Raw genomic sequence first — 12201 nt, 5'->3', positions numbered from 1 at the left:
CCCGCAATTCCTTGTCTCCCCAGTTGCTCATCTTTACAGTGTCTGTCAGGTTTGTGTTTCCCTCTTGCTACTAGCTGCTCGCTAATTCCTGCTATCAGCTGTTTCCTGTTTATCCACCACCAGTGGCTCGCACGTGCGGCGTCATCAACAGCTCCTCCCACAAGTCTTCAACAGCTCCTCCCACAAGTCATCAACAGCTCCTCCCACAAGTCTTCAACAGCTCCTCCCGTTACAGAAGGCCGCCTCGGTCTGTTTAAACTAAAAGGGTTCCACCAATATGTCTACCCTACGAGGCGGAAAATTGGACACCTCGGATCAACTCGCCAATCCGGCTCTGTGTGTCTAAACGCTCGCAGCTTGCCGGCAAAACGGCCCAACATTCGCTGAAACTGGCAGTGTAAAATGAGGACATTCAGGGCCTAGCTGACACATCTGTCAGGGGGTCTGGAGGATCCTCCTCTTGCACTTTTTCTTGATGAACAAGCTCTATTTTGAGGGGTTTTATGCACTCCGGTGTTTTATTTACATTAAAAGTACAAAAAGATCCCAATATGAATCAGTTGATTTTAATGGTTGGGGGGTCTCACGGGCTAGATGCTACTAAATCCTACACAGTAGCCAGTCAGCTTGTAGTGAAGTCTGCTGGTCAAGTCAAAACGTTTTGTCATGTATGTTATTTCCTTTCTGTCGAGCTACACCGACAAACCATGTCACCACACAGAGGGAAGTGTGCATGTACTTATAATCATTACATGTAAACATTACAGCGTCCGCCTCGACTGAGGTGTGACGTCAGCTATCTCAGTGGTGCTAGGTGAGCTAGTAACTGGGTTGGTGGGTGTAGTTCGGGAGAAAGAAAATAGTTCCTACATGAAACTGCTCACTTCTGTGGATTACCTTTTGAAACCGGGTTATGATTTCTAGAAAGAGACATTGATGTTGAGTTGCTCAAATCTATTTCTGTGGCACTTTGAGCACCTCAAGCCAAGTGCCGTCTAGTTCCATTATACTGGAGAGAATAATGATAAGAATAAACTTTATTTATTGGGCACTTCTATACAAATAAAACAGCACAAAGTGCTCTATAAAAGGGAACTACATGCTCTGAGTGCTTCACCTGAAAATAGACAGAATGAATATAAAACAGACAAACAAGGCAATTCAGGAAATAAAAATATAAATACAAAAAATAAAACTAAAAAATAGATGAAAATAGAGAACACAGAATGCAGCATGGCTCAAAGCACACATCTCTCACACCTAAGCTGTAACTGTAGAAAGGTGAGGTCCACCCAGAGTGCGGCGCAGACCTCCTGTTCCCCTCTTTAAGACGAATTATTTGAAAGCTCCTGCAGCAGTTTATGTCACTGTGTGACCTCAGTGTTTTCTGCCGTGACCTTTTCTGTCCTCGGCTACATTAACAACATCTGTGTGTTTCACCTCGATGTCAACAGGTATCTACAGGATGTTTGTGAAGTCTACATTTGGTTTGAGTGCTGCAGGTTGTTTTTGAAAAGTTTTCTTTTCACAGAATTTGACCGGGGCATCAGATAATCTGAAAATCTCTCCCCCGTCCCTCCTTCGCTCTGCGTTTGTTATCTCTCACACTCGTTCTCACTTATCTTCACTTGTGCTGCTTTTCCCTGTTTCTTTTTTTTTTTTGCGTTCTCACACTCACTCAAGCACATCCACACGGCACGGAAGGATTAGTTAACCCCTTAACCCTGTCCTTATTAGGGCACAGTCACACACACACACACAACCGTAACTTCCTCTGTGTCTCGGAACATGAAGTTTCTTTTATGTGATGTAGTTTGACATGGAAGTTAGAGACGCTGCCACTGCCTTCACGTCTCTGCCTCTCTGATCTTTTTGTGTGTGTGTGTGTGTGTGTGTGTGTGTGTGTGTGTGTGTGTGTGTGTGTGAGAGTGAGAGAGAGACGCTGAGGGAAGACAGTGACAGGTTCCCCCTTTGTTGAGGTTTGATTGCCGTCCTCTGAAGTTCAGACTGGTTTGTTAAAGTGCCACTCAGGGGCTTCTGCGGCTGTTGGAGGAGCAGAGAGGAACACTCTGTGGGTGTGAGGCACCAGCGGGCTCTGCAGCTTCACAACGCACGCCGCTCTAACTCAAACAGACACAGGGGCGACACACCAAAAGCACCTGAGGAAGAGGGGGAATACCTGAGACTACGGCAGAGTAGAGACGCAGACAGAGTCGTGATGTAAATCCCTCCTGCTCCTCTGTGGTCTGACCTGAGAATGAAGTCGAGCTCAACTGGTTCTCACTCTGTGTGTAGTTTGATTGCCATGAAATACTCTCCATGTCCCTCCTTGAGTGAGACAGTATATTTGGGGTTCAGGATCCCACTCACTTTGAGTCAAATGTAAAATCAGAACAAGCACTGAAGTGTTGAATTTACATATTTTGCTGAGGTGAATTTTGATGACTTACACATTAACATGATTTTGTTTTAGGGAACTATTTTTGCGGAGGCACAGCAGCCAGCTGAAGCAGCCCTGACACCACTTGACCTTGAAATTTGCTTAGTCCGTCTGTTGTATTTCAGAGCAGAGAGCACAGAGTGCACAGGTGGGAGGTGGGTTCAGATGAGGCGCTGAGCTGAGAACTGGGTTATTTCTGCATTTGTTGTATTGTTTTGAAAGGAAATTTTAAATGCACTCACCAGCCACTTTATTAGGTACACCTGTTCAACTGCTCCTTAAAGCAAATAGCTAATCATCCAGTCAAGTGGCAGCATCTCAGTGCATTTTGTCATGTAGACATGGTGAAGACGAGCTGCTGAAGTTCAAACTGAGCATCAGAATGATGAAGAAAGGTGATTGAAGTGACTTTGAACGTGACATGGTTGTTGTTCTGAGTATTTACTATTGTTGCTGAGCGTGTCCATCCCTTTATGACCACAGTGTACCCATCTTCTGATGGCTACTTCCAGCAGGATAACGCACCATGTCACAAAGCTCACATCATCTCAAACATGACAATGAGTTCACTGTACTCCAATGGCCTCCACAGTCACCAGATCTCAGTCCAATAGAGCACCTTTGGGATGTGCTGGAACGGGAGATTCTCATCATGGATCAACTGTGTGATGTCATCAATATGTCGTCAATATGGACCAACATCTCTGAGGAATGTTTCCAGCACCTTGTTGAATCTGTGACACCAAGAATTAAAAAGGGGGTCCAACCCACTGCTAGCAAGGTGTTCCTAATAAAGTGGCTGGTGAATGTATATTATTTTACCTGTTGTTGTACTGCTGCGGGCAGGGAGGAACAGCATTTTATTTTTTATGCATGTAAGTACTAAAGAAAATGACATGAGGAACACAAAGGCCCTGGACATATACACTGCGTAACTTAGCCAGAGGGAACTCAAATTCACTGAGTGCATTTTACTAACAAGAAACTCAATAAAAAATCTTACAGTAGCCTGAGGTTATACAACAATTGACCATAAACAGACCGCCAGACGCTGCTCTGGGTCAAAAGGATCCCGGTCATCGTTGCATATTTGCATCACTGAAGCAAAATATTCGCAGGCAGGTGTTTATTCATCACACCCACGGTGTGTAAAGGCCTTTAATGCACTGACAGCAGGAACAGCAGTTAAACAATCTGCATTTATTTATAAATTAATGAGTGGTTGCTACAGTGTCTGATATTCATGGTTGCTTTATACTGTATGAAAAGATTCTCCCTCAGTTTTTAAATCCCTGCAGCCATCTGAAGCTAGTTACATATGTTGATGAATCTGCAGCCTCTGATTTGAGAAGTGCCACATCTGAGCACAGTGACATCACACACAACCATCCACTGTGTTTACCTACATTACATCATGTGCAAATATCGCCAGGCTGCTACTGAATCGCCATTCACACCTTCACCCCTGAGCTGCAGCTGTAGGCACCCCGTCACTCTTTCTGCCGTGCTCATCCTCCTGTTTTTATCTCTGTATAAAGCCGTCCTAACGCCGACTCTGTGTTTGTGTCCACAGGCCTTGTTGCAGGCGCACGACGTGGTGGCCCACGAGGTTTACAGCGACGAGGCTCTGAGGGTGACCCCTCCGCCCACCTCGCCCTACCTGAACGGGGACTCCCCAGAGAGCGCCAACGGAGACATGGACCTGGAGAACGTCACCAGGGTGCGCCTGGTCCAGTTCCAGAAGAACACAGACGAGCCAATGGTAACGCAGCATGACAGATGCACTGCACTCACTCACACATGCTCACTGAAATGGTGCCTTTTGTTAAGACTGTGTGCTCTGTATCATCACGCAGGGCATCACGCTGAAGATGAACGAGTCAAACCACTGCATCGTTGCAAGGATAATGCACGGAGGGATGATCCACAGACAAGGTACACTCTTACAACTGGCAATTAACAGATAGTTGGGATCTTTTGAAATGGGGTTGGATGAGGTTCTTATCCATGGTCGGTATATTACGTGCAGTAGATGGAGGTTGGCAGGTCACCAGTTTGGAGAAGCAGGCTGTAGCAGTGTGCTGCTGTGGATGGGGCAGATCTAAAATGGATTTTAGCCACCTGAAAAGATCAATATCAGTTTAAGTGTACACTATATTTAGAATATTTTCACAACTTTACCTTCCTGTCAGACCACAGTTTCCAACATGAGTCTGAGGTCGTCACATCGCTCTCTTCACAGCCAGACTCCAGTGAGAAAAACAGTGATTTAAGCTCACTGAACACAGGAGCTGCTGATCTACTGCTGCCTCAATAAGTCAGTTTGTTTGGGCTAAAATATGTTCTCTTGCTGACCCCTCCACAGCAGTATATTGCTTAGCTTCTGCGTCAGACTCCAGCCTACCTCTCCAAACTGGGGGCTTGTTGACTTACATCTACTGTATCTGATACACTGACTATGGATAAATACCTCAGACTATCTTCTTTAAAAAATGTGAAATATCCCTTTAATGCCGACACATTGATAAAGGGTGTTGTATTATAAATGGCTGCCTACAGGCTGTGTGACTCTATGAGAGGCATGCCTTGTAAATATTTGTAAAATAGTCAAATTTGCTGCTACAGACGAACAGCAGTGTGCGGTAAGTAGTATTTATTAAACACAGTCTGTTGTGATACCTGAAAGAATCAGTTTGACTATTTCACGTCTAGAGATTGACTTCTAATTCACACTGACAGCATCACAGGGTGTCTGTGTGTCCTTAAGAAGAGTCAAAATGTTTTAAGTTAAATTTTTATAAGTAGCAGGCCTTAAAAGTCATTAAATAGTCTTGAATTTATAGGTCATCTAATTTCAGTTCTCCATATTTCAATTTCTTTTTGTCCAAATTTCAGCTGCGACGATTAATCGATTAGTTGTCAGTTATTAAATTAATGGCCTTGGGGCGTCGTGGCTTAGTGGTGGCTCAGCAGCCACAGGTTCGCCTCCAGCTTGCAGCCCTTTGCTGCATGTCGCGTCCTCTCTCTCTCATCCATTTCACGCCAATTCTGTTCTATCATTAAAGGCCTGAAAAGCCCCCCAAAAAATCTTTAAATTAATCGCCAGCAAATCTGATAACAGATTAATGGATTAGAGTAAATTTGTAAAACAAAAAAATCAAAATTCTCCGATTCCTGTTTCTTAAATGTGAATGTGAATTTTTGGTTTCTTTCCTTGTTTATAATAATTATAATAATAATAATAAATTTAATTTGTAAGCGCTTTTAACAAATGCTCAAAGACACTTTACAGTTTTTTAAAAACCATAAAATAGATCTGAGTCAGAATAAAAAACAGCAATAAAACAGTATAAAACACACAAACTTATACATTAAAAGCTAATTTAAAAAGGTGAGTTTTGAGCATGGTCTTGAATGTTGGGAGGTGTGTGCAGATACGGATGGGTTTGGGGAGTGAGTTCCAGAGGGAGGGGGCAGCGATGGAGAAGGCCCTGTCCCCCTAAGTTCAGTGCTTGGTCCGTGCAGGTAGTGAGAAGAGATTTCCTTCAGATGAGCGGAGGTCGCGGGAGGGGGTGTGGTGGTGGAGTAGGTGTGTGAGGTAGGAGGGGCCTGGTTGTTGAGTACTTTTTGTGTGAGGAGGAGGAGGATTTTGAACTGTATGCGATGTGTGATGGGGAGCCAGTGTAGGTTTTGAGGACGGGGGTGATGAGGTCTCGGGAGCAGGTGTGGGTGAGCATTATGATTTTTAGGTTGTGGACAAATCAAGATGTTGCAGAAGGTCATCTTGGGCTTTGGGAAACACTGAGACATTTTTCACAGTTTTCTGACATTTTATAGACCAAACAACTCATCAACTAATGGAGATTAACCAACAGATATATCTGCTATGAAAATTACGGTTAGTTGCAGCCTTAGTTAAAATGAGTCAAGCAGTCCTTATTTCTGATGTTACAAATCTGTAAACCTACCACTGAACCTCAGGCTGTCTTTCTACCTGTTGGCAAAAAGCAGATTAACCTAACTCACACTTATAACCATATTCCTACAGATAGATAATTACTTTAATTCTTAACCTGTGCTCAAATAAGAAAAATATAACTTATCCAAAAATTTAATGTGGTTAAAAATATCTTTCAAAAAGGCCTTCATATGCATTAAAGTTAAGTGTCAGATACCTGCAGACACTCCGTTTCATGGTGCTTATAATTTCATTTAATGTAAAATAAAAACAAAAAACATAGGGTTTTAGTTAAAATAAAACTTAAAATATCGTGTTATTGTCAGTGTGAATCTACAGGAAGCAGAAACTCCTCCATCTTCACTTAAACAGGAGACCAGAGAAGTACAGGTTGCTAAGTGTGAGCACATGCATCCCCAGACACTCCAACAGCTGCTTTATCTGCTCTTTTGGTTGAAGGCAACACTTGCTGTGTTTCTTTGTGACGGCGACATACTGTTAATTAATCCCCAGTTGATTTATCATGAGGTAATTAGAAAATCACCTCGATTACAGAGGATGCTTTTCTCTGCTTTGGGGAGAAAAAAAGAGAAAGTAATGAAATATAACGAGGCTGTTTAATGAGGACGAAGGTCTGATTCCACGTATGTGTTTCTCCTCCTTCCTCTTGTTTCCTTTCAGGAACGTTGCACGTAGGAGACGAGATCAGGGAGATCAACAGCATCAGTGTGGCCAACCAGACTGTTGAGCAGCTGCAGAAGATGCTGGTGAGTGTGTGTGTGTGTGTGTGTGTGTGTGTGTGTGTGTGTGTGTGTGTGTGTGTGTGTGTGTGTTCATATGTTTATGACTAAGTCTGTTAGCACATGCTCGGTGTATCTCTACATTACTGTGTTAATCAGCTAAATGTCACATACTTAAAGGGATAGTCCAGATTTTACATACAGTAGATGTCTGACGGCACACCCCCAGTTTGGAGAAGCAGAGAAGCTTTACCCTGATGTCAGACATGATATCCAGTGGAGGAAAAAACGCTGTTATATCGCTGTCTTTATAACCAGACTGCATTGAGAAAAACAGTGATTTAATACAGCTGAACACAGGAGCTGCTGGTCGACTGCTGCCTCTATCAGTTCGTTCATTTGTGTTATTTTGTGACTTTGATGTTTACAAGAGTTAGTTCGGATTCACCGGAAGTCACACAATAACACAAACGTTTTCTGTTTGGTTCGGTTCAATCAAACTCAAGATTCATTTGCCCCCTCAGTGCGGTTCGTTTGGGCAGGTGTGAACACAGCAATCACACTCAGGTGTGCACCAAAACAACCGGACCGAGACCTTCTTGAAGAGGTGGTCTCAGTCCAGTTACAAATGAACTCTGGTGCGGTTGGTTTGTGGTGAGAAGGTGTTCCGACCTGGATGTGAAGCAACTGCAGTCACATGACACATTGTTTGGGTTAAACATGAGCATGTTACAGTCCTGGAGGATTATTAATGTGCACCTCCTCCTGTACTGCCTTAATATGCACATTCAGCACATCCAATGCATCAAAACATTGTTTTCTAGTTGGAGCCGCGTTTGCCTCGTTTTCAAACTGTATGCTTTGACTAAAATGAACAATGACAGCAATATAGTCCACGATGAGCAGCGCTAAAATCAACCTGCGTAGTTGTCCCTCCATTGTGACATTAGAAAGTGTCACATTTATCTTGCAAGTGTACTCTTCTTCAACGTTTGCTTTACTTCCTGGATTTTTCCCACATGGAAATTCTGACCAATCAAGAGCAGCTTTCTCACACAAGGCATTTGATCTGGTCCTCCTGTAAATGCTGCCGTGAGAACACCAACCAACTCTAGGCAATTATACAACTTTGGGACAACATGAGTCCCTGATTCAGACCAAAGGAGACCACTCTAGGGCTGACAGCAGCCTAACTGATCGAAGCAGCTTCTGTATTCAGCGAGCTATAATTAGTGTTTTTGTCAATGGAGTCTGGCTTTGATGACAGTATAGATGGGAGCTGCAGCATTAATGGCTTCCCCCATCGAAACAGGCTGTCTGACAGAAAGGTAAAGCAGTGAAAATACTCTCAACATAGCAAACACTTAAACTGATGTTGATTTTTTTTTTAGGTGAAACTGTTTTTTAGCTAGCAAAGATATGTTTTGTTGCTGACCCTCATTAACAGCAGCACATAGCTTAGCTTCTGTGTTTACACTGACTCATACCTACATACAGTCCCACCTCAAAAAATCAGAACTGTCCCTCTGAAAAGATAAGACAAAACTCACAGTATCTGTGTGTGTGTGTGTGTGTGTGTGTGTGTGTCCACAGAGGGAGATGCGAGGCAGCATCACCTTCAAAATAGTGCCAAGTTACCGGACGCAGGGCTCCTCGTGTGAGGTAACATCTCCTCTTCCTCCTCCTCTTTACTGCTGATTGTGAAGCTCCTGATCTGGTTACTAACTGCTCGCCTGGTTACTGAGCGTGTGTGTGTGTGTGTGTGTGTGTGTGTGTGTGTAACCAACATATGTAGTGTGTATGGGGTGTGCTGTGGTTGTGTGTGTGTGTGTATGTGTGTGTGTTTTGCTGTGTTTTGCTGGGGCTCTGATATTCAGCACACCAATTTCACAACCAAGATACCGGAACCACCCCCTCCCCTCTCCTCCCTCCGCCTCCTCTGGTCCAGGAATGAGCCACACCTCTCTGTGTGATCCCGTCCTGTATACACACTCACACACTACAGGGGTGGACACAATAACAGAAACACCTCACAGGACAATATCAGTTAATCCAATTAAACCTTGTCTGTGTTACAAACCAATAAGAAAGAACACGTGCAGACTGTAAAGATGACAAAGACAAATAAAGTTTAACAAATTGAGACCAGTGCACACGAGACAATAAAACAAAAATGTAATAACAATAGATGTGTAAGCTGTAATAACAGTACTCTCTATACGCAGATGACTTTAGGCAGCTGGAGAAGATTTTATTATTGGAAGCATCCTGCTTTAAGTTTGTAGTCCAAGTAGTCTCGACAGATCACGTCTGTACGCCAGGTAAACTGTCTGTGTGGAGAGGCAGATGATTGGCTGAAATTTCTATTAGTTTTTTAAATGTATCTGCATTCCTCTACAGATGTTTGTTTCTAGAGATTAGCCAACATCACTAGCACACAGAAGAGGATGTCGTGGCTCAAGTATCTGCCGGCTGCACCGGATCTCCCAAAATATTGGCCATCGTCTTGGCCAAAAAATCTCCATCCATTCATCATGCTGAATTGGCCAAAAAGAAAAGCCGGCTAGGGTGATAGACACTCACCGATGGCCTAATGTGGACTGTCGCCTTGCTGTGTCAGTGCCAAAAAGCTGGTGGAGTCCGAGATTCGAGTTACAGTAATAGTAGTACAACAGAATAGAGCAAAATAGAGCACACAAAGGATTAGAATGAGGAGCTGTAGACTTGATTGTAGAAAACAAGTGTCACACTCCGGCTCCATGTGCATTTATTTTATTTTGATGACGCTAAATTTCATTGAAGACAAAGGCCAAAACGCAGTGTGACACTTGCTTTCTACAATCAAAATAATCATGTTGCCATTTTTTCGACAGACATTGCAATGTGAGTCACAAATTTAGCAGGAATTTAATTTTTGCATTTTGTTTTTACTGAAGAAAAAAAAATATAAAAATGATGCTGATGTAATTTTTGCAGCAATCTGTACTAAAAAACATGTTCTCTAAAATCTGGAAATTATTTGTAAACTGAGACGTCTCTTAAGCACCACAAAGCTTCATTTCTAATAGTTTGTTGTGGCACATTTTATCCGCAGCTCCAGCAGTTTGTGTACTGCTCTCCTCAGTTTATTACTACTTTGATAATACTTTGATTAATTGTGCGGCCCTAAAACAGAGTAAAATAAAAACTGGAAAAAGTGAAATGTACTAAAAAGACAAAACAGCAATAAAATGATGACAATAAAATAGATTTCACAACTGTTAAAGCTCATAACTTTTGTTAAAACTGACGCACACGGAGCAGATTGATTTGATAAGGCAAAATAAACTCATAAATGATGAAGACATGCAGAATATGAAAGACACAAAACAACCATCAACCGATTTTACAGCGAACACCTTCATTGTTTGGGTTGAGTCTCGCGGCTCTCATCAACTGCGCTCCAGCAGCAAACACACTCTTCCTGCCCGGCACAAGCTGAGAGACAAAGTCAGACACTAAGTAATGATTTATATAAAATAGAATTATTTGTATTTATACAGCACCTTTAAAGCAAAGAGCACTCCAGCTGAGGGAAAGTCCAAAAACCAGATACCGAGTTCTAAAAGCAGCAAAAAAAAGCAGGAACAATCAGTCACAAAAACAATGTCAGCAAACCAAGACTAGATGGGAGGAGATCTGTGAATCAAAGCTTCACTGCCCTGTGTCGTGGACTCTGGAGCAGCTGAAAGGGTTAAACCAGCCAATCCGAGAGGTCTTTGTGGACAGAAGGGAATTCACTAATGTAATCTGGCACCTGGCCACGTTGAGCCTCGTATGTAATTACTTACATTATTTTAAAAAAGACATTTGGGAAGCAGAGCTAAGAGCCTAAAAGCGGGATGACAGGGTTATTGTGGTTTTCCTTATTTGGGTTAAAACTCAGTGACAGCTGAGGTCAGCTGCTGCTGCACAACATGGCTTTTATTTTGGAGAGTCGTACACGCAAACCACAGCAACTGCAGTTTTTAGCTGAAGACAGAGAAAAGACCACTGAATATAACTCCATAGATTACCAGATTGATCGTGAGAATAATTTATGAATTATCAGTTTATACACAAAGGTGATTTGTCACTTCATTTGTCATTTATTGTTTTGTTGAAAAGCTCTCTGTGATCATGATTTCCGCTTATAAAACTTCACATTTCAGTTTCCATCTCAGCTTCTTTCCCTTGAGTTAAAACTATATTATTATTATATTTGAGCTCATCTCTTAAATCATATCATAAAACCATTTATTACATTTAAATGTCTGCCCTGTTGGTTGTGCAGCACACACTGGCTGCTCTGTGGGATGTTCAGTCCCTGAGCTGTGGCAGTGTGTGTTAGCGATGACCTCATGGTCTCTCAGACGAGTATCTAATGTTAGTCTGCCGCCCCCCTGTGGTGCTGTAAGGACGTGCAGGCTGGAGGGCAGCTGATGATGATGTCTCCCATGTCTTGTTGACGCATTTCATTACGTCAACGCTGTGGGGTCTCTATTGTGCTCTACAGATTCACCCTCTCATCGCCTCCGGTCGCTGCCCACAAATGTGTGACTGTATGTGTGTGTGAGGTGTGTGTGTGTGTGTGTGTGTGTGTGTGTGTGTGTGTGTGTGTGTGGTGGCTGTGCGCTGCTGACCTGTGTGTCTTATTTCAGAAAGAGTCCCCCACCACCTCCAGGCAGTCCCCTGCCAATGGCCACTCCAGCATTAACAGTTCTATCTTGGTAAGGACCCCCCCACCCCCCCACCCCCAGAAACCCCCCTCAGACAGACCCACAGTCATTTCTCTCTCCTCTCCCCGATGCGTCTCATCTGTCACGTTCATGTGTCGTGGTATTTTTACATGTCCGTGTCTCTCCGACAGTTTTACAATGGCTCATGTTTATTTTGTGATTGTCCCAGTAGCAGTAGACGTAGCAGTAGGCGGGTCGCAGCGTACTCTCCCTGCTCATGTTCATGTTTGAGCCAAAGGCCCCCGTGTCCGATATCTCAGTTAACAAATTGGTGTGCCTCATAACGCCTGCTGCGTGCTGTGCCTC

General features: G+C 43.2%; 1 protein-coding gene across 14 annotated transcripts in view; it reads left to right on the top strand.

The window, feature by feature from the left end:
* The window catches only part of caska (calcium/calmodulin-dependent serine protein kinase a), a 215243-nt gene that overhangs the window by 184827 nt on the left and 18215 nt on the right, over window positions 1-12201 (top strand). For 10 of the 14 annotated variants that reach the window (XM_049593351.1, XM_049593363.1, XM_049593358.1 and 7 more), the window contains 5 exons: window positions 4014-4202; window positions 4297-4375; window positions 7080-7165; window positions 8732-8800; window positions 11818-11886. In XM_049593351.1, coding sequence (XP_049449308.1) covers window positions 4014-4202; window positions 4297-4375; window positions 7080-7165; window positions 8732-8800; window positions 11818-11886 — 492 coding nt within the window. The remainder of the gene's footprint in view (window positions 1-4013; window positions 4203-4296; window positions 4376-7079; window positions 7166-8731; window positions 8801-11817; window positions 11887-12201) is intronic. The other 4 variants (XM_049593356.1, XM_049593361.1, XM_049593362.1 and 1 more) reach the window with 1 other exon arrangement.

The sequence above is a fragment of the Epinephelus fuscoguttatus genome, linkage group LG13 (genome assembly GCF_011397635.1).
Source record: "Epinephelus fuscoguttatus linkage group LG13, E.fuscoguttatus.final_Chr_v1".
Taxonomy (NCBI): domain Eukaryota; kingdom Metazoa; phylum Chordata; class Actinopteri; order Perciformes; family Serranidae; genus Epinephelus; species Epinephelus fuscoguttatus.
The sequence above is the reverse complement of the archived record's forward strand: the minus strand, read 5'-3'. Positions and strand labels throughout refer to the sequence as shown.